The 23,628-nt window shown below is 33.7% G+C and overlaps 1 protein-coding gene across 6 annotated transcripts in view; it reads left to right on the top strand.

Moving 5' to 3' along the window:
• The window catches only part of NOVA1 (NOVA alternative splicing regulator 1), a 141,973-nt gene that overhangs the window by 116,053 nt on the left and 2,292 nt on the right, over nt 1-23,628 (top strand). For 5 of the 6 annotated variants that reach the window (XM_086891696.1, XM_086891692.1, XM_086891695.1 and 2 more), the window contains 2 exons: nt 473-544; nt 22,851-23,628. The exon at nt 22,851-23,628 is cut by the window's right edge and continues 2,292 nt beyond it. In XM_086891696.1, the coding sequence (XP_086747822.1) occupies nt 473-544; nt 22,851-23,628 (850 nt within the window). The remainder of the gene's footprint in view (nt 1-472; nt 545-22,850) is intronic. The other variant, XM_086891693.1, reaches the window with a different exon arrangement.

The following is a 23,628-nucleotide window of genomic DNA, read 5'->3' as shown; positions in this document are numbered from 1 at the left end:
GTCCTTGCTGTAGAATGGTGCTTTACAAAGTGCCAGAGTAAATGTCTCTTAACTTCTTTCAGACATTGGCCCTGTTTGTTCGTAGACTGATAACTGTTTCTAATGTGCTCATTGAACTTGCTGGAATTTTTGTTTACTTATAGTCTTCATTTTCCCCAAGAGGAGGAGAGAGGAAAGAATATATTCCTCATGTGGTCAGCATATTTTTGAGTATTTATGTGAGTTCACCATCTTGATTTCAAGTCATGAATTTGTTTTTACATGCATAAGCATGCATATTTACATGCATTATTTATCCAATTGACTTTAAATTCCATTAAGTTCCAATGAGTAGGAGAAAGATTTTTGTCTTAGGCATTTTTTATTTCTTTTAATTTTCTAGTTATGTTATTTTGTTGGTTTATTTATTTTTTTAACTGTTCAGTCTAAGGCTTGTAAAGGTTGATTTGCTCCTGAACTGCTTTGTTCCCAGACATTGCCATCTTCCCCAACTACCACCAAGTCCTCTCCATCTGATCCCATGACCACCTCCAGAGCCAATCAGGTACAGTATCATCCTACCATCTACACCATACTTTTCACGGGTGACAGCTTGCAAACTGGAGAAAAAGATATGGTGGGTTAAGGATTTATTCGTTCATTCACATATATACACCCATAACCATAGATATCTAACTCTTGTTAGAAATTGGTAAAGTAAATGGAAAATATTTTGCTTCTTTTAATTTATTTTGGTGGGCTTCGTTAAAATCGCTGATGAAAAGCAAAGTATCTTAAAATAGTTGTTGGTTTGGTTTTTTTTTTCCATTTGATAAATTGCAAGGATACAAAACCGGTGTGTTTGTAGATAGAGTAACTCTTGGTTTGTATATGTTTGTGTATATATGCACACACGTATTTGCTTCCTGGATCAGTTTTAAATTATAATAGAATTACCCCTAAGCCCATGCTTAAATAGCTGGAATTCGACCCAGGAATGGCAAACAGACTTCTTGATTACAGAATTCTGAAGTATGTTTGTGGACAGTAACATAGGGGCATTATTTAAATATAAAATTACTTTAAATGAAAATTTATTGATGAAGAATGAAGTTAAATTAAATCTCTCTAAAAACTTGCTAAACACATTTAAGTAAGTTTAATTCATATCACATTTTTAAATGCATAAACTGTCCTTTTAACAGCATGTTAATTATACTAATTTATTTTTATTTTAACTGGAAAAGTTTATGTCCAGTTGATTGTGTCCACAAATTATCATACTATCTTTGTCTTCCCTATGAAAATTGTAAAAATTGCTACATACCATGCTTTTCAGAATTTATTCATGCTTAAAAAATATCTTATTTATTTTTGATGTACTGTTAAACTTAGTGTACTTTGTGTTCAAATAATGTAAGTATTTAGTATATGCTAAGAGTTCCCGCAGTCTGTTTCAGTTAGCTGAATGTTGCTATCAGATCTTGCATAAATAACATCAAATATGAGAAAAGTTTCCTTCTCAATTTCCCCTGGAAGTTAACACTGTTATTAATTACTGATTTTCTGATTTTTTTTTTAACTGCTTAGAGCTTGCTGGTGTATGGACAAACAATTTCACATGAACGGAAGCACATTAAAGCATTATACCTTTGATCAACACATGACATTTATTGCAGGGGGTTTCAAATGCAGAAAGTAATGGAATTTAGAAAGGAAGTGTACAGATAGAGGAACTACTAAGAGAAATATAGGTTGTGATATCCTTGACTTCAATTTGAAAGCCTTCTCCATCAGCCTGCTTCCATTCCAGCAACAGTTACTTGGCTTCATCATCATTAAATGACAAAGATAAAATCTTTGCCGACAGCTAGGGATGTTTTATGAGCTCTATTCAGCTTTTATTCTCTCTCTCTTAATTTTAGTATTTTGTTTATTTTATTAGAAGGTTTTGGAAATGGGTGCAGAGATTGTTTTTTAAAGGGTTCTTACTATTTTTTCTTTCCTTTCACACTTTTTTTTTCTTTTTGATTATAAATATATCCTGATGATCATTATTTAGAGAAAAAGGAAGAAGTGCTTTTATTTACAGGATAAACAATTTGGGCATGTTAATTAGCATAAGAGAAGAACCTATGTTCTATGAATTTTTTGTTATCAGAATTATAGTGTAGTGTATAAACTTTTAATGACTTTTCAATAGCTCAAAATACTTATGTTTATAGAAAGTTGTTCTATGAGAATATTGTCAAGTAATATAGCTAAATTCACAAGCTAAGTGACGTGTATACTTTGTGTCCTGTCTATATCCCAAATTACACATCTTAATGCATTTTATTCATAACCTGTGTTCAATCCAGTTTTCCTACAAGCAATCAAGACCTTTTTTGAACAGCATCAGGACTGTATATATGAAGAAGAGTAATGAGTTCCTTAATTGACTTTTGGAACCGCTTTTATTATTAACTATTGAAACTCATACAGGTTTATGATTATTTTATCCCTTCTGGTATTTTCTAGTGATTTCTAGCCATTCCAGCAGGAAGCACAAAGCACATGATAAGGCAATTAAGGCCTTTCTGTTCATTCTGGTGATAGGTGACATCACTGGCCATTGTTCCCAGGCTGTAGTGGTGATTAGCATTCCACACCAGTGTATCCACAAGTATCTGCACTGCGGCTGTCACATGGAAACAGGTTCCAACACAACAACCTCAAACCTGTCGGTAGCCATGTAAACACCCAACAGGACAGTATTAGAGAACAACAATAAATGTTTGTTTTGATATATGGCTGTGTAAAATGACTCTCAGTAGAAAATAACCATTCAGGTATGGGTTTTCTCACAAGATGTTATGTTATGGTAGCACAAAGAGAGCTTAGTTAACTGGATGGATGTCAGGACATTCAGTGTTAAGGTGTAACATAAATTCACAGCACACTGTTGTGTGTTTAAGGTAGCATATTAGGCTTAAGATCATTCCATTTTCTGTAATATTTTAATCATGAGAAGATGGTATTTTATATTAAAGATTAGAAAGGTGATTAAGCAAGCTTTAAGCAATACTTAATGCTGGGTTGCTGTTGGAGTGAGATTTTTAACCTGTGTTGAAGGACACCCCCAATAAATCATTGCAGTTAGAGAATTGTTGAGTCTGTGCTTTGATGAGAACAGCTGATGTGAGCCTTGTGCTGTACAAGCATGTCAGTTGTGTTCCCCTGACAGAGCTTGAACAATTTCTAGACACACTTTTTAATGCAAGAAGAAAATAGCTCTGCCAACAGAGGTCAGAGGAAGCTAGGCAGGAAATCTGGCTTGTATTAGATCTTCCTTTTAATGACTCACTTGCCTCCATTCAGATGAGGTCATAACTCCTTTGTGAGGCAGTTTCAGTTTTTGATTAATTGTTTTTCGAAAAATCCAGTGTTCATGAGCTATTTGTTTTATGATTCTAAAGAAGAGGGTAGTCTCTGAAAATGCCTCATCTAGTGGAAGAAAAGTTTCTTTAGAGTTGTCATGTTTTGTATTACACTAGGTTGCCTTGGGTGCAACAGAAACCTCTTCACTGGAAGCATTTTTCTCTTTAGTTCTTTGTTCCAGGAAGTTATACATCTGTCAATATTATTCTTGTAAATGTCTTGTTTATTTTTTCAGTGGAACTTCCTTGTACCTTTATTCGCATTAAAAATCTATACAATGCAAACTTCCCAAGGAAGAAAGAACCAAAGAGGCAATAGCATTTCCAATAACCTTTTTTTCCCCCTCCTGTCTGCCTATTGCTGAAGTGAATTCAATCTTTCTATACTTTTAGACTAAGAGTTTCTGTATTACACCCTCACAAACTTTTTCAGTTTAGCCAAACACTGACACACATATAGCTACAGAGGTGAAACTGTTCTGCTGATGGCCCTGGAGCTGGCAGAATACAGAAAACTTTTACATACCAGGAGGAGGAAATCAGTTTGACTTCTCCAAAGTACACTTCAAGATGTAATTTCATCTCTAAAGTGATAAATAATGCACTAAACATCATATAGAACATGCTTGCATTTCCTCTGTAGAACCTTGTAAAGGTACAAGTTTCAATTATTATTTTAACAGTTAAGTGACTATATAGACTAATATTTCTATAATTAAACTGTTACATATTTTTATTCATTCACAAGATTATTTTTTTCTTTTTATCTTTCTGCTTTGCTGCTGTTACTCTAGTTTTACATAAAGCTAAGTTTTTATTTCTCCTTTGCCTATCTGATGTATACCTATAAAGGAAATTTGTATGTCTCCTTCTCCATTTTCCTGCCTTTTTCCATTAAATTGGTACCAATGCTGACCTTTGCTACTGGCTTAAGAGAATAAAAGGCCAAAACACACATTCACATTTACTAGTGAGTCAGGAAAGTGATGGGTAGGAGTCCTTTTCACTTGCCTTACAATTTAGATAGGCTTAAGCTTAGCAATAAAATAGGATTTATCATACTGACTTTGAGTCAGTAGCTTACTGTATAAACCTTTTATTTTTACTTCTTTAAAAGCTCTATTTTTTCCCCATGGCATTTGTGTTTTTTACAATTATACCTTCTATTTTGCTGCTTTATTATTTCACCTGAAACTCTTATTTTATCATCTAGTACAATGTAATATAAATTTTGTGGAGTACAGAAAGGTGTAGATTTTGTTCATTCAGTCCTCTGACTTGCTTTTTTTGTTTGAGCATATCTATCTCACCTTGTTGCTGCAATATCTGTAATAAATAATACTTCTCAACCTTTTCACATGATGGGACTGAGCCAGTGTTCTTGGTACTGCCTGTACTCAGCAGGTACAGCGCAAGCATATGGCTATTAAAATCTTGGTATTTGGAATTTGTACTTTTGGCTTATATTATCTTTCTTTTTTTGTGCCAAGTCTATAGCTTGCAATGTGATACAATAGTACACGTATAACTAGAGACTGGGAGATTAATTGATGTCTCTAAATTGTAATGATTGATGCACCCCATCTCCTTCTCTGACTTTAAAGAACCACCCTATCCCTGTTTGTAAAATTGCTGGCAGAAGTATCATCTTTTCATTCCTCACAGAAAGGTAGAATTTAAAAATAAAGGCAATCTGTAAAGCATATTGACAGCTTTTAAAGGGTTGACAAACTCATATTTGATATATAACTTCTTGTGAGAGGTGTAGGAAGAAATAGGAAGGAAAGCTTTGTTTCAGTCTTCTGTTATCATTAGGACATGGATTTTTAAAATATGTTTAATAACCAGCTTAAAGTGATTTTTTTTTTTGATCAGTACTTTAATCTTAATGCACAAATACTGAGTTTTAATGATGATCCCAGGATAGTCAATAGCCATTGTAGGACAGTGAGGTATTATCTCAATTTGCCTTTGAAATTTGATATGAGGCTTATTTAAGATACTGTGTCTTGGATATTTTTCCTCTAATATTACTAATATTATTAATACTAAATATTGTTAATATTTTTGTTTCCCTGATTTTAATGTCAATTGTTACAGTAGTGTTGAGAAAATCTGTTTTCTTTTGAGGTCTTTCACGTATTGAGGAATGCTGGATGGATCACTTGATCTTTCCAAATCTCAGTACTGTGTATTAAAAATCAAAATCAGTATGAAATTATTTAGCATTCTTATAAATTTGCTATAGAATTAGAAATGTGGTATAACTTTAATTTGATTACTAAGGATATTTGCTATGGTAATTCTCTGAGATAACAATTTGACCTTTTGTCAGCCTATCTGATTTATCACTGATAAATATGACCATTTTATTTACATCTAGATGATGCTGTCAGTGTTCTACAATACAAACTTAATATTCTGTTTGAAAGAGACTTTATCTAATAGACAGTGTTTTACATCGACCATGACTAAAGTATTTAGTGAACCAGATAGTTTTAGTTTAGTAAGACTGAGTTCCTTTTCTGATTACAAGTTCCCTATGGCACACTGTGGATTGCACATAATAAATGATTTTTGAGACAGTATATCTAAAAAAGGCTAGGAAGAATTATTCTCCTATTCATGTGAGAGGATTCCAGTAGTGGTTCCGGTGGTTTAGATGTAACCTTTCCTGCTTCTTTTCAGCTGGAATCCTTCATTTCATGTCTAAACTCTAAGCAGAATTAACCTACCCTCCATGGACTAACTGTAGACTTTCTTCTGGCCCTCATGTTGATACATTACTTGTAATATATTTCTTTTGTCCTTTAACCATTTATTTTGCAGAATTTTTCAGTATTTTAGCTCAATGCTTGTTTGCATTGTTTCCTTAAAATATATATTTAAATTACATAAAGATGTTTAAATAACAAAAAAATCTTATAAGCAAAACAGTTTGGGGATTTTATTCTTATTATTGTCTGTTTCAGTATTTCCCCTTGGGACAAGTGTCTATAAGTAGTATAATTTGGGTTCATATTCTGTACTCATTTCCTTTTTTCTCTCCCACTGCACAACAATTATGAGGGTACTGTTTACTGTCTTAAATGTAGGACAAATGTCAGGAGGTTTCCTGAGAAATGGGGAAAGATGTAGATTCTCACTGCTAAGTCTCTGAATGCTACTGGCACATCATTCATGGGATGTCATAAATGACTGCCAGTTGTAGTCTTGAAAGTAAAAATGTGATTCCATGTTCATGTATCTTCTTTGGATTTTATGCTTGATAATAGTTAGAATCACTTAGTTTCTGACTTCATCCCCCTCTTCAAAAAGATATATGTTCTCAGTGTAATGGGCAGAATTACTATTCCCTTCTATTAAAATGAATAAATGTCTTAAATCAGTATCTCCTCATGTTTTAAACTCTTCCTGGTTGTTAGATTTTTTTCCCCCACATAGATAAAAATCAGGAGGCAAAAAAACCAAAACAAAACAAAAGCCCCACATATAAAAGTAAAGCTTTAAAAAAAAAGGAGAGAGAAACTGTGTGTTTAGGAAGACTTAGATGATTTAGAAAGCATAAAAATCTTACTGTAGTGTGACTTTATGAAGGCTGCTTTTTAGTCAAATAATTTATTTTTAAATCATTGTCACTTCAGTTTAGATGCCAAGATCATTGCTGTTTAAAGTACACGTATGACTTTCATGGGATTTATTCACTTTAAAATATATTGTAGTGAACATGTAAAAAGATAATGCTTTTTTTGTATTGAATGCATTCTGTTTAGACTTGTAGGGTTATAATAATCTTGTCTTGAGTTAAGAGTTCAAAAAGTCCCTCACTGTATTTAAGATGTTCTTTCAATTAAGGATATTTGTAGACATGATATATAGCTTTTGGCATTTTTCCCTGTGCCCATACTAACAAAAGGTCCTATCTGCTGAGGTAAAAGGATCGTTAAACGTACAAAATTTGGAGAATACACATTTTTCTTTTTGCCAGAATAGGATAAGGGTTTTCAAATGTCCTTTGCCAAAGGGTGTTTAATTTCTTCAACTTCTTTGTTCTATTTTAAGTATAATTCCTTTATCAATACAAAATTAAAACAAATAATATGTTATCAAATTCCAGGTATATACATGTTCACGTTCCATGCCAAATAAGCTAGAGTGAAAGTTGCCAACATGTTATGCTGTGATCCAGCCAATGTTAACCATGACTTTGAGTTCTTAATATTCAGATTTGGTATTGTAGATGTACTGTTTCATCAAAACTGCTATTGGGTGAAAAATCCAACCATATTCTCAGGTATACAGGCGAAGAGTCACTTAGTGCCTTCTTAGCTGTTTGAACAACCCTGAGAAAACAGAAGAGCAGAGTAATTTCCAGAATGCAAATCTGGATGACTTTATTGTTTCTCTGCTGTATAATCAGTCACATAAAGGTTTGACTCCATGTTTTCAATTATTTGGAATTTAATTTAGTGGCTTTTAGGGAGTTCAGAATTTATCTGATCAAGGGTTGTATGAGAATGTGGAAAGGAAACATTGAGACTGTAAAGCTGACTTTCACACCAGGACAGATCCCGTACAGCAGACTGTAATGTAGAAAAGGCAATACCATATTTTTCTGTCAGGTGTTGAGTGAGGCATGATTAGGCCTGGCCCTAGAAGACCCTGCTTGTTAGTTAAGTGGGTTTTTTGTGCTACCTGAAATATTTTAATTTTCACAAGCTGTTTGCAGGTATAGTGCGGGGCCACACTTTGCTAGGCAGAATGCTAGATGCATTGTTTTGAGAATTCATCAGACGTGAGAAGTCATAGATAGATGTGAGAGAAACCCACCAATTATTGTAGATCTCTGCCTGATTTAAGTGAAAAAGTATTCTTTGTATACAAATCATAGAAGCAGACTGACATGTTGCACTATAGGGAATAAAAGTTAGGAGGTTTTTCCTTTTCCAGAGGTTAACTGCATCTGTTGAGACCTTTGCCTAAAACATTGCAGCCTAGATTTCAGATAGTCTCTATCAAAACAATGTGCAACTGCATCTTTTTCAGTAGTATTTTCCCCTAGTTTTATTCTTGTAGATTTTTTCATATTTGTTGATTTTGGGTTTGGTTGTTTGAGTTGGGATTGGTTGTTTGGTTGGTTAGTTAGTTGTTTTTTCCTCTGAAGGCAAATTAGATCTCCTGCAAGTATAGCAGATATTGAGAGGCATAGTTTACAAATAGTGGATCAATGTGACTATTGTTGTATCACGACTCTAAATCTAAGGGTTCACTGGTCTGTTACCTGCCAGTGATTTACATTTGAATCTTTGCAGCCTTGAAGAGTATCATTCTGGGGGTACAGAGGATCTGCTGCCTGTTTCATCTTCTGTTTTCCCCTGCTTCTCAAATGGCAGCCCAGTGAATGGAATGCAGCCATAGAGATCCAAGTCTTGCTGGACTATTTTCCCTCCCCGTACATTATCAAACAATAATACATTTCTACGTGATAAATTACTCATTCAAGTGAAATTAATACCTGTGATTAGGATGGGGTTAGAAAAATATGTTTGAGATTTTTATTTCTTTCAAGTTTCTGGAAGGCTGCACTTCCCCTGTATTGAAAATTCCTCTTTCATGTTTGTAAGTAGCAATGTACATTAGCTCAGTGCTTCTCAGCTGCCCCCTGTCCGTGAGATACTGAAATGCAGTCTCCATATGGGCTCTTCTAAAGTGTTACAGTTATGAAATTAAACTGAATTTATCAAATAGATTAGGCTATGATTAATGGCATTCTGTAGTAAAAAGTACTGAACCAAAATACAATACCTTAAGATCTGCAGACCTGTGCACATGTATAATTGAGTGATGAGGAAAAAAAGAGCAATCAAGTCAAAAGATAATCACTTCCTTGCAGAAAATTTATTCACACAAACAAATTTAAAATGTTTAATAAAACAACTGTAAATATAGTCTATAACCAGTATTATCACATTGTTTTAGAAACAGAAGGATATAACAGTTGTTTGTTAAAGACATTTCACAGGTCGTATTTCACTTACATGCCAACAATTAAGAGGCTGTTTTATAGGAATTTCTGCTTTAATTATGTCATAAGTAATTAGATAATAAATGATACACATTACATTAGCAGTCACAGAAAAGACTGATTGGCTGTACACAGTGTGTGTATGTGTACTCTGATGGTTATCTTTACTGCATTCAATTTCAAAGTAAACTGGAAGTTATGCCTACCTTACATTAACAGGAACACAGGTGAATCAGGGTAAGAAAAGGAGGAGACTGCAGCTTTGATAGGACAAAAAAGTTATGTTTCGAAATATGAATTTAAGTGAAATGAGAATAACTTATAATGCATTTATTGAACTCTGTCTAAAAAGAGTTTTTACCATAACTAGGATCACAGTGAATATTTGTTAAATAGAAAAAAGGAACAAATGTATTGTGACATCTAAAAGGATTAGTAAATCTATTGATTTCCTTACCTCTGTCTCATTTTTGAGAGAGATCTTTCATTTTTTCATTTTTTTTCTTTTCATATGTTTCAGTACCTTTTGTCTAAAATAAAAATAAATCTTCAGCTCTTGAAGAAGGAGAATGTGTATACAGTTTGCATAAGAGTTGAAATCAGGGCAAGAGTTAGATGCAAGTTATTTTTCATTGTGTATTTAAAAAGAGATATTAAAATCAAATTTACTCAGATGCTGCCTTCAACTTTAGTCTGTATAAGGTATTTTTCCATGTTAATGCACACAGTACTACACATTGGTAATATAGGTATAAAAACATGTAATGTTAATGTGTAAATACAGCCATATTTGTGCCTCACAGCCTTAGTTTGCATGAAGGATAATTTTTTTTTCCCACATGAACATTTTTGTGATCTTATTAGCTACACAAAATTATTAGTAGCTGCAAGTTACCTATATTCAAGTATTGCCAATGCCTAGTGCCTGTCTACAGATACTTTGCCTTAATGAAATTTGTCTCCCATTGTATGAGAAATATAACCCAGAGTACAGATGTACGGAAACAATATGATTTGCAAATATGTGGTTTAACAATAAATATATATGGTTTTCCTACTGAGTTATGTGTGTATGATCTAAATCCAGGATCTTCACATTTAACAAGGAGGATGCAATTGTTCCTTCACCTGTCTCTTGCAATTACAGAGATTTTTTACAAGCTAAGTTGACTTTGATAACTGACTTCAGTTAGCACCTATCAAACTTTTTGTTTCTGCTAACTCCAATAACTGGTAACTTCTTGCCTCCACTTATTCCAGTATTTTCTTTTTGCCATGGCAGTAGTTACTTCTGGTCTCCTTGTGGCTATCTTGGTTAAACACATATACTGCAAGTTTGCAAGAGTTAACCAAGAAGTAGATATACTTCTAAACTAAAGATATGAATCAGCTGGAGTGAATGTTGAATTCTAAGCCAGCCAACTACTTGTTGTTAATAAATAACTTATTTGCAATTAATGATATATTTCCTGAGACCTACAGATTGATTTTGCCGTATGCTGTTCTCTGATCCTTCTTAGAGACAGAACATCAGGCTCTGAGAAGAAGATTTTGTATTGAATTGTCAGAAGACTCTATTAGCATTAGAGAGCTATGGAGTCCTGTAGCATTGCTTATGAAGTTTGGAGACATCACAGAATCTCAAAATCAATTAGCTTGGAAAAAACTTCTGACATCATCAAGTCCAGACGATGATGACCACCTTGTCAACCAGACCTTGTCACAAAGTCCCACCTCTAGTCATTGAACACCTCCAGGGATGGTGACTCCACCACCTCCCTGGACTGTTCATTCCAACATTTAATTACCCTTTCTCTGAAGAAATTCCTTCTCATGTCCAGCCTGAATTTCCCCTGGAACAGCTTGAGGCCGTTTACTCTTGTCCTGTCACCAGCTGCCTGGGAGAGGAGGCCTACCTCCCACCTCACTGCAGCCCCCTTTCAGGGAGTTGTAGAGAGCAATAAGGTCTCCCCTGGGCCTCCATTTCTCTGGGCTCCCTCAGCTGCTCCACATAGGACTCACTCTCCAGACACTTCTTTACCCTTCTCTGGGCATGCTCTTTCTTGAAGTGAGGAGCCCAGAACTGACAACAGTACTTGTATGTGGCTGCCTATCCATCCAACCATTAGGGAAAGCACACTAAGGAAACTTATTTCCCTTTTGTAATTAAAATTTCTAATAATTACTATTTTTCATGACCTAGAGAGACATGGTCATGTAAATGTTTTCTGTTTAACTGCCCTCCCTTTCTCATTGGAAAACAATTTTCAAATGACATCTATGAGTGTCTCAGAATTTCATTGAATAGTTCTTGCTACACAAGATTCTATTTTATTAGTTAAGGATTACTTACTACAGAAATGATCAAGCTGCTGCTGCTTGTTGTCTATTGCAAAGCCAGGGGTTCAAAGTAACCATAACCCTTGGTGCTGTTAATCTTGTTAGTTTGTCTAGATGGGCCAGGTGCATTTTGCAGAAGTCAGATTTCCCTCTCTGTCATCTTTATTCCACCATATTTATTTTATGCATATTGGTTGATGATAGTGTAAGTTTTATCTTTCATTTTACCCTAATTTTGTGATCTTTGAGTAAAAGTGCATGTGCAAAACTGGTGCCAGGCTATGCCAAGATGCACCATTAAAAATGCCCTGTTCAGGCTTTTCTTACCTTTATATGTGTAACTAAATATAGACTGGATATGGAAGATACTTCTCAGACGAAGTTATATTATCTAGATTACCTAATACTATTAAGAGCAGAAATCTAGTTTCCAAAAAAGGTTGGCAAGCCCCTTGAAATAATTTTGTAACAGACTGTAGGTTTTATTCCTAGATTTTGAAATGAGGACATCTTTCATTTGGTCTGTGCATCAGACTTATTTTTGACATGGTTGCTGCTGGGAGACATGATGGACCTGGGAGGAAGTGGGATCTCCACTCATTGTGTCCATAGAGAGTAAAAATACGTCCATATCTTTCATATGGACTCATTTGAGTTTGTTTCTTCTTATTGTTTTTAAAATCAGCTGAGTTGCAAAAATATGATTTAAAGAGTCACTGCTGAGTAAGTAGCTTCTGTACTCTACCTGAGCTGAAGCTCTGCACTAGATACTCAGTGCAAGAGGACTGCTTCTACTTAAAAGTAAACCAAGCATTAGGCACTCTTATTTAGCACTATATATTTATAGTACAGTACTGTGTGTGCATATAAAAGTGTCTACAGTAGTGATATATATTCAGATAGGTTTGGATTTGCTTCACTTATTCACCTTTCTGTAAGTTTTTCTATTAAATTGCATGTCTGTGGGAATGGTAAGGAGGTCTTTTGTTGTTTTGTTTAGTGGTGTTTTTTGTTTTGCTTTTTTTAATTGTTGTGTTTAGTTAGATAACATGTTTAAAATATTCCTCCTTCTAAAAGCTATTTGGCTCTTCCATCTTATGTGTTTATATCTAAAGCAAAATGGATATTTTCAGAAAAAAGCTTATAAGAAAAATTGTATTTATATAGTTTTAGGAAAAATGTAGTCATTAGCTTTGTGCCATTTTTCCTTTTTAATTTTTTTATAATGAAAAACATCACAAAGCTATACAAAACTGTCTGCAGGGAAAAACAAGAATAAATATGCTCTTATTTTCGTGGACCTGAGATATTAATAGGGTTACCACAAGGGTTTTAATTCATGTGTGTCTCCCCTGTCTTTTTATGGAGAACAGAATAATTACCCCAGAATTTTAATTACAAATAATGTAGGGGGGGATGTTAGGGTTTAGTATCATTATTTTATTTTATAGTCATGAAAACTCAAAGGCATTCAATTAGACAAAGCACTTTCAGCTAGTAGAACTTTCTTTTACCTCCTTTCAATATCTACCATTTCAATCCCAGAGATTCTCACTTAAAACTTCAATTTTCAAAAGATCAGAATATGATAAGTGTGATAGCAAAATTGAGGACTATTTGTAAGCATGAAAATATTGAAATAGTGTATTTTAAGAAAGGGACTAACGACTGTCATATTTTCTGAGCACTTCACCCACTTCCTTTGGGAATTGCAAACCTGTTGATATGAGTAATCATAAAGTTCCTCCTGCTGATGATCAAACTCCCTCTTTTGGCCTCCCACAAAAGGATCTCAAAGAGCATTGAGCAAGAAAGAAATACCCCTTTTTTAATGGTCATAATAAATCCTTATTTTCCATGTCATAGAATTGAAATGGTCCTGCTGATTCACCTTAATTCCACATATTTTAAAACAGAGGTTTCCTGCATGTGATGATATATAGTTGATAACTTAAATTTTGTTCTGAATTGCCAAGTTATTCTTGAATTACTGTTCTACATATCTGGTAGAAATCAACTGTGGCAAAGATCCTCTGAAAACAAAATAAAACTCTTAGCCTTCTTTTGTCCTCTCAGTCCTATAGATAGATAAATTAATTTTAAACATGGTTTCAAGAGACTGATTTTCAGTATTCTTACCAGTAATGCTGAAACATCATTTCATATTTGGATTTAAATCCTAAATTAATTTAGAAAAAGTTTAACACTATTAGTTAAAATAATGTGATCTGGTCAGCAATGTCAAAACATAAAAATCTCAATGTATTTCTGATATCCAGGGTTTAGTTTTTTCAAGGTTTCAAGTTTTAGTCAATTTCAATGAAAAGTGTCATTGACAGGGAAATAGCAAGTCCCTTAGCACATTTCTATTGGCTGTTCTTCCCTCTGAATTTAATTAAATGACATACCTAGTGCGTGTAATTTTTTGCACTAATTCTTTTAGAAGAACTTAATCATGTATACTAGCCATATTTAGCCAAGTTTACACTGAAAACTGTGCACTTTTGATAGCTATGATGCTTTGTAATGTTAACAGTGCATCTTGAAAACTGGTACTCCAGTCAAAGGGTTATTTAAAAAATACTCTGAATTTTCTCTTAGACTTGCAGGTCCATAACCACTAAATAAATAAATAAATAACAAGTCTCCTGGAAGTCAATGGAAAATTGATTCCTAGGTTCCTGCTTATTGTCTGTCCAAGATTTGTTATTAACATCTTAGCAAATTTCTTGTATGTGTTAGCCACAGGATTTCTTCCAATGATTGCTTCTCCTCAAGTGCAAGTTTTCTAGTTAAAATACAGCATGTCATTGAGAGCAAGTTTATTATCTGCTACTGGGGAGTACCTGTAAAGCTCGTGCATGCAGTCAGTCTTTTAAGGATTCTCTTGAGGAGTGCAGAAATGTCCTATTCATTTATGTATTTACCTTCTGAAGCTTTGCCAGGAAAGCAACCAGTGCAATGCTTCTTTGGGCAAGGAGGTAATAGCTATCAGGAGCCAAAGTAACATCTACAGATCTGTGACTGGAAAAGCATAAAGAAAAGGGATGCACCCACTTTGCCTCTCTGTCTGTCAAGAAGATAATTAACTTTTGAAACTGGAGTGGGTTTTATGGGTTCATAAGTTAGATTCCATCTAATGTAAAACAGTGGGAGTTTTAGTGATACCATCAGTGAGGCGTATTTGGTTTTAAAATAATGTACATTATCTACATTTTAGGTCAATTATATTGTATTGAGAAGTAGTTTTTTTCAGCAATTCCAATAATGAAATTACATTATATGGTTTCTTTCAGTTAGAAGTATCCCAAATTGCTATACTTAATAGTTCTGTAAATATTCATGCATTTTTGAAACCCATCCTTGACTCTGTGGAGTGCTGGCAGGTGTTCATAGAACACCATGTAACATATCATATAAGAAAGAAGAAAAAAAGGGAAATTTTAGATGGGGGGAGGGGAAACTATGGTGATTTTAAATAGAGAATAGGGTTAACATTCTACCATCACTGAAGGTCTTAAGCAATACTGGACAGAGCTGTTAGTATTCATGCTTTCTGTCCCTTTAAAAATGTTTCATCTGAACAACAGCAGAGCCAATATGGATGTCTAATTTTCTCTGTATACTGCATTCTCTGCAACTGAGTGAAAATCTATTCATTTTTTCTCTTGTGTAATTTAGTGTGTAACCAGCTCATTTTTTCATTTTTTAATTATAAAAGAGTGAAAAGTATAAATGAAGCTTCTCAAAATACATTACACTTCTTTGCAAATGTAATTTGAAACTCATGAAACATTAATGCATTAAATATGGAATTTTGTTTTTATGCTACTGAGAAAAAAATTAGAAAAGTTAAGTTTCTTCTCGATGTTATTAAAACTATGTATCATAGAAAATTCATGGAGGAGTTGGTTTACTCCATTCCCACGGTTTTGAATCATGTTTTCTTGAGGGATACTTATGAAACTACTCAGAATTTTATGTGTGCGTATGTGAGTGTAAAATTTTAATAATACTTTCTTCAGGACTAGATAATCTTATAAAATCAGCCACCTGTATTACCAACATTGTTTTACCAATTATTCTTTCTGTGTACACAACTTGGCTGTGCACATATTCTGTTTTTGAGAGAAGAAGCCTTTCTATTTATGAGTTAGAGTCTACACACACTGGTGACAGAAGGGTAACTAAAGCAGGCACCAGAGAATATTTTTCTTGTTTCTTTAAACATGATTTGCTAGCTCCTTGCTGTGAGAAATTTGCATTCCAAATTACATCTTTAGTTAAAAGCATGAAAGAAAAATCTTAATGTTCATACTTTAAAGTGGGCAGAATTGTAATTAGGCAGTTACTAAAAGAAGTGGGAGTGACTTTTTTAAGTGCCTCAAAGAGTCAAGGTTTAATATCAAATGCTAATTGAAAAATAGTATTGATTTAAGCCAAAAGAGCAATTTGTGCAAAACATCCTTACACAGTCTTATCTCTTGTAAATATTTCTCCTCCTTAGTTCCAACTTTCTAAGCCTTGTGATTTCAGATGTAAATTGTTCCCAGTATTTAAGTTGAAGTTAGGTTTCTATTGCATGATAGTTTTTGAGACTGAAATGAAATGATAAATGCAACCTCAGCTTAGATGAGGTCTAGGAACTGCAGAAAAATAAACACTTTTTAGCATCAGTATCAGACCAAATTCCTCCTGCAGTGTACCAGCAGATAAAACCAAACATCTTAGATTTTGCTCTGTCAATTTACTATATTTGTAATAATCTAGTGTGATTGGAGACAAAACACAAAGTTGCAATATTTTTTGAATGGATTAAGTTATCCTTGAATTGTCTTGAAAGTAACTGTAATTATGAAGTCAGAAATACCACAAAGAGTCAACACAGGGAAGTAGCAAAATGATATTCATCTTGAAATAATTGCAGGCAACATTTATGAAGGGAATACTACAAATATATGTACTGCTTGTGATGAGAAGTAAATCTTATTAACACAAACATGAGTAGGAAACGTGCATTATATTGAGGAACAAAGTAGCAGCTAATCTCTTCCTGTAATCCATTGCACTTGTTCACACAGTATTTTAGTTCTAGATGTTCTTTTATGGAAAGAGAGAAAGTGAATTGGAATAACATTTACAGAATTTAAACATAGGGAAGATGACAATTTATGGTCTAGGTTTATTTACTTGATGATCTAGCTAAATTTACATAGAACTGCTTTGCTTTTTATTTATAGATGTGTATTTTTTAAATAAGTATCAAGTGGACTATTAGAAAAATGTCTCCAAAACACGTCTCCGTTCCTTCTAAAAATTTTCTCTGAAGCCAAAATGTATGATCTGGAACTGAGCAATCAAGAATTAGTTCAGTTCACTTTTGAAAAAGTAAATTAATGTTTCAGCACATACATGAATCCAATATGGAATCCAATCCAGAGATACTGAAAATATTGAGAGAAATTCCATGAAATTTTCAGACAGAATTCAGAGGCCAGAGGGAATTTTAAAGAGTTTAAAATAATTGATGAGTAAGAAGACATAAGAAGATAGAAAAAGGTATGAAATAGAATGTAGCAATTTACAATTTTAAGGAAATGCAGTTATTTGCTTTAGAGGCTAAAATGTAGAATTGTGACAAATTGGATGAATTTGTTAGGTTAGATGGAATCTTTTCTGTAAAGTGTTTTCCTGTTAAGAAAAAATAAACCGACATTAGACAAGTAGTTGAAAGATTTAATAGAAGGAAAAAGAACAACTGTTACAGAAAATTCATGGAATGATTTATAATCACACTGTTGAAAATAAAAGAGGAAAAAAGAAACCTGAATAATAGATAAAAAAGATCCTTGGTTCATTAATCTCTGTGCAATCTCTTAGAAACACTTTTGTGAGGTGGAATAAACAGAGGCTGATACATTTAAATATTTCCACCGTAGAATTGTTGGGTTTGTTTTTTCCCAGTTTTGATGCTATTTTGTACAATCAGTAATATTTCTCTTCTGGTGTAATTTGGTGCAGGCATGTGTCATGCCAGCATGTGAAACTTGAAACCTAAAACCATTTTTTTCAACTTTCTTAACACACAGCTTCTCTAATTGGTGTAGCAGCCATATCAAGTGCTAATTCTTGCTATCTAGCCTGCATTTCATCCTTCCACTACATTTATCAGCGTAGACTTTGTATTAGCTGGCTGTTATGTATGGTGTGAGTTTGTGATTGCCATCCCCCCAGTTCCAGAGACTGTGAGAAATGATTTTATAACCAGACCACATATTGTCAGAGAGAAGGAGGGCAAAGAAATAAAGCAGTAGAAAAGTGAAAGGTGGGAGCTTTACTATGGGTAGTTGGAACTCTTTACATGAGAGGAGCAGGAATAAGAACTGGGAAGACAGGAAGTGGGAAGTAGTGCAGATTTGGTCATGGTTCTTCTTCCCATGACAATATTTAGCATGTATTCATATGCATTCATAGCTGCTCAGTGCAGATTATCCCTGTGCAGCACTGGGGAGGATGAGAAGTGGCAGAGCATAATCACCCAACATCTGGCATTCCACACTAGCTGCTGTTCTCACTTAACTGAGCCAGGGCTCTCACTTTGGTAAATCAGAGGACTTTAGGCAATTCTGACGCGATATATGAATGCAGCATGGGATTCTGCAGGTGGATTGTCAATAAATGGAAAAGGTTTGGGGAATTAACTGATACAGGATTTAGGAGTCTAGGATTCATATGAGCTATTCCTGTGGCAAAAGTTAAAAGCAGTCTGAATTGTGTCTGCATGCAGTGGTTGAGATCCCTTAAGTACCAGTCCTCTTCCTCTAAAGGGCAGAATTGCATCAAATCTCTACAGATTTCATTGGGAACTGAGGGCAGCAAACTGCTGCTCTCTGGTTCGAGCCCTTCTTATGCCCCAAGTTTCTTTGACTTTTGTCAAGGCTTTTAAAGACACAGTTTCACTGAAAATTTGCACAGAGAAATTACTTTGTTTCTGTAATTATTATTTGTTATAATTGGATGACTTGGGGTAAGAAGTATTATACTTTTTTAACCTGATTTTGAACTTATGCTGATGCAAATAGGATGAGAGTGATGCCTGTAGAAGTAATTAATTTGCTTTGTGAGTAAACAAATGTCATAATTGCAGACCTTAATTTTTATAAAACCTATTTGACATGAAATAAAGGTTGTTTCTTCCTTTTTTTCTTCTTTCAGCTCTTGAACAAAATAAATTACACATGTGCTTATTCTTATGCATATGTAAGCATACGTTCATAATTGCTTTAGATACTCACTCTCCTTTTTGCAGCAAAAATTTGGATATAGCCAGGAGCATACACATTAACCTGGAAACCTAATCTTCCTGCATAGTGAAAGATACCTTTATTGGATAGCTCAGAGCACTTATTTTGGGTAGCAGTTAGGTTTCTCATTTCTGCATCCAAATCAGTTTCTGAACCTGTTATCTGTAAAAGGAAAATAAGTGCACTGTCCAATTTCCCTGACAGACAAGGAGTTAAGTACTTTTTTTCTTTCTTTTTTTTTTAAATGGTGGTCATGCAGGTAACAAAACCAAATAGATAATATTTGATTTTTCAATTTCTGAATTTTTTGTTTCATTATATACCTTTTAAATTAATGACCGTACAGATTTTATACCTTTTAACTTAGTGACCGTATGGACCGTAGGCTTCAAGAGAAATAGAAATAAAATTGTTTGCAGTATTTATTTTCTACCTAGATCACTGTGATCTATCTCATTTGTTAGATACTGCATTATTATACAACACAACCAATGTTTGCAATAACGAGTTGATATCCCAATGTATAAACAAGGGAAAGAATTAGTGAATAAAAGAAATAGAGATTTACAAATTAATTGCAAGAATAATACTCCTAAATAAAAAAAAATCCTAAATATGTTATGCTTATAAAAATAATTATCTAAATTTTTAAATAAAAATTTAAATTAGCTCACAAATATAGTCACAATATAGACTATATAAATATAGTCACAAATACAAGAATGTTACAGCTGAATATCTCAAAATAATACAAATGTTGCTCTTCATTTCAAGGAGAGCAGGATTGTTTACGTTTTAAGTAAAATGAGTACAGATGCATTTATATTTTGTTCAAACTGAATTTTCACTGGAATGTAATGTTTTTGTCCTAATATAAAATAGAGGCATACTATCTAATTATTAATGCATATATATTTTTAAAAGATGTCCTATATTTAAATATGTGAAATACTCACCATGGCAGGGGTTGTATTTGAAAGGGTATTATCGGTATATTTCTAAACAAATACCATTTAAGAGAGTTGCCCATGAAAGAAACAATAGTCTGTTTCTAAGTCAGATATTTAGCAAAGGGTATATTTATTTATTTCTGAAGCAGAAAATCATGAGTAAATCCAGCACATTAATTTTTTGGGTTTTTTTTCAAAGTACATCATAATTTTTATGTTGTTTGTAGTGCTAAATACAAAAACATTCCTGGACATGGAGGGAATGGATAAGTAAGGAGAAGATTATTCTTTATCTTTCCTCTTATTAGACAGATAATTTTGCTGAGTAACTAAAGCTGTTAGTGGTGAACCTAATGAACTTTTGTGGGTCCAGTGATAAAAGTACCAGTTTCTTGTTGAGAAAATATTTCTTGTTGCATAGAGAAGCATTCCTTTTTAGTTTTGTGGCTGAATTAAGCTACTGCTTTATTTTACTACACCCATCCTTTAGAATGATCCCAGCTGTATAACAGTAATCTGGATTTTCATATGCTGCATGTGTAACTATGATATTACAGGTGCAACAATACTGCCCTGGCATTAAATATTCTATTTACTTCTTCAATCATATGTGTGGTTATGAGAGTGTATTTTTTTGTGCTTTCTTATGTTTTTAGGTTTTTCACTTAAATTTGCATAAGCACTTATGCCTGACTTGATCAGAACTATGCACATTGCTTATCGAAATCTCCCACAGAACCTGTTAGTATATCTTAAACCAATGGAGGCAAGTAAATGTTTTCTGTAGTCTGCAGCACAAAACTATAATAATGAAAGCTGTGCAGTGCTGCATTTTTGACGTGATAATAAAAAAAAGTAAAATAAGACAAAACAACCAAAACCAAAACAAACCCAAAAACAAACAAACAAAACCCCACACCCCCCAAAAAATGATTTGCAAAAATCTGGTAAATTCTTCTATTTAGAAATTAGTTCATATATTTTGTATCTAGAACTGAAATATCTTATCAAAACTAAGAATTATTTTTTTCTTTCTTTCTTTTTATTATGAGAAAACTAAAAAGGTTACCTTAAAATTACCAAATACCTTGAACTAAGTTTAAAATTACTGGGACTTGTCCTGTCTTAAAACTAAGTCTGCCTACAAATATATATAAAATATTTCATTATGTATTTAAGCATATATACAGTGATGTTTGTTTTTATAAGATTATTTAATATATGGGTGGACTGAATTTTTTTCAATACTCTGCTTTAAAGTTGCCTTTAGAATAAGTCAGCACCTTTTTTGTTTGTTCTATAGAACATGTTCTATTTTGACATGAATGAAATTCTGAAGAAATTAAAAGTTATGTATATAATTTAAAAAAATTCAGTGCAAAATACACTATGGTATATTATTATTTTTAATGTACATATGGTGTAAGTGGAAAACATAAATGTTTCTCAAGTTTCTAGTTGCTGGATTCTCAAAGATATGATTTTCATGCTAACATAACCATTGAAAATATCTAATCTTTTTTTAGCCTTAAAAAAACTTATTTCTAGGGCATATATTTTTATTTGCAATTAGTTTGGCTTTATAATGAGTCAGTAAAAAGAGAATATTATTAATAATATTTAACTGTATTTTATATTGATTTGTTGCTAAGACTTTAGAGAGTATTTTGATGAAAGGACTGAAAAGTGTTGCCCCTACACATATTCCACAAAACTGGGATGAATGGTACTGAACACAAAAGTACTAAAAATGAAACTTTTGTAAAATAGTACATTATATTAAATCAATGTCCTAAAATAGACTATATGTTAAAACTTTGGGACACATTTATAATATGTATATCAAAAACAAAAGCTATGAAAAATATGTATAAATATTGAATTTTTATCCTGGGCATCATTCTTCACTCATAGTAGTAAGTCAATAGATAATACTTTCATTGGCATTAATTATGTTGTGTCAGTTTGCAACTTGTTTAAACAGAAGGAAAGGTAGGATTTATAGGTAAATAACCTTTGTTTGAAGCCGTCTGGTAAACTTTTTAGATGTACAAATGCCATGTTTTATTCTCTCAAAATCTCAGCTCTTAAATACTCTTTCCTGTTGAATTCAATTTCTATAGGCTGAATAATAATAATACACTGTATCAAATAATGAATTTCCATACAGTGATGTGGGTCGCAGGTTAAAGAATCAAGATCATGTCCTGTTCAAGACCAGCTATTTCATCTGTCCATGGTTTAACCAAATGTTGTTTCGGTTGTGGTTTTTGGTTTTGGTTTGGTTTTGATTTGTTCTGTTTCTTTCTTTCTTTCTTTCTTTTTAATTTTTTTTTTTATGGTTTGTTTTTTTTTGTTTTTATTTGTTTTTTAATTATTGCTACTATAGATGTTTTAAAGGAAGGTAAAGAATTTCTGACAAATTTTCCCAAAGAAATTGTTTTGCTACGTTAGCCTGGAAAGAGAGGAATCATGAAAATACTCAGTTTGATACAATCTAAGATAATCTTTCCATGTGAATATAATAGCTGCATTTGCTTAATCTTTTGGTCTGAACTGTACTATGCTGAAAGCAGTATTTTCTGTGGGAGAATGATAAAAATGATTTCCCTGTTATTTTACCTTTAATTCTTCATATTTTACATTTGAAACATGCAGAGCATTAAAAAGCATTATGAGCTGTATTTCTTTTTAATTTTTTTAACCCTTTCTTTTAAAAACATGGTAACTAACTTGCTTCATTCTTTTCCTTCCTTTTATAGGGTAGCAAAAATATTATAGTGTTTATGCACAAAGCAGAAGTATTATTTATATATATTTTTTTCAATTACAGGTAAAGATTATAGTTCCCAACAGCACAGCAGGTCTGATAATAGGGAAGGGAGGTGCTACAGTGAAGGCTATAATGGAGCAGTCAGGGGCTTGGGTACAGCTTTCCCAGAAACCTGATGGGATCAACTTGCAAGAGAGGGTTGTCACTGTGAGTGGAGAACCTGAACAAAACCGAAAAGCTGTTGAACTTATCATCCAGAAGATACAAGAGGATCCACAGAGTGGCAGCTGTCTCAATATCAGTTATGCCAATGTCACAGGTCCAGTGGCCAATTCCAATCCAACCGGATCTCCTTATGCAAACACTGCTGAAGTGTTACCAACTGCTGCAGCTGCTGCAGGGCTATTAGGACATGCTAACCTTGCTGGAGTGGCAGCCTTTCCAGCAGTTTTATCTGGCTTTACAGGCAATGACCTGGTGGCCATCACCTCTGCACTTAATACATTAGCCAGCTATGGATATAATCTCAATACATTAGGTTTAGGCCTAAGTCAGGCAGCAGCTACAGGGGCTTTGGCTGCAGCAGCTGCCAGTGCCAACCCAGCAGCAGCAGCAGCCAATTTGTTGGCCACCTATGCGAGTGAAGCCTCAGCCAGTGGCAGCACTGCTGGTGGTACGGCGGGGACATTTGCATTAGGTAGCCTGGCTGCTGCTACTGCTGCAACCAATGGATATTTTGGAGCTGCTTCTCCCCTAGCTGCCAGTGCCATCCTAGGAACAGAAAAATCCACAGATGGATCAAAGGATGTAGTTGAAATAGCAGTGCCAGAAAACTTAG

This window comes from Cyanistes caeruleus, chromosome 6, assembly GCF_971803275.1.
Source record: "Cyanistes caeruleus chromosome 6, bCyaCae1.hap1.1, whole genome shotgun sequence".
NCBI classification, from domain to species: Eukaryota; Metazoa; Chordata; class Aves; order Passeriformes; family Paridae; genus Cyanistes; species Cyanistes caeruleus.
Note: the sequence above shows the minus strand (reverse complement) of the source record. Positions and strands in the feature narration are given on the sequence as shown.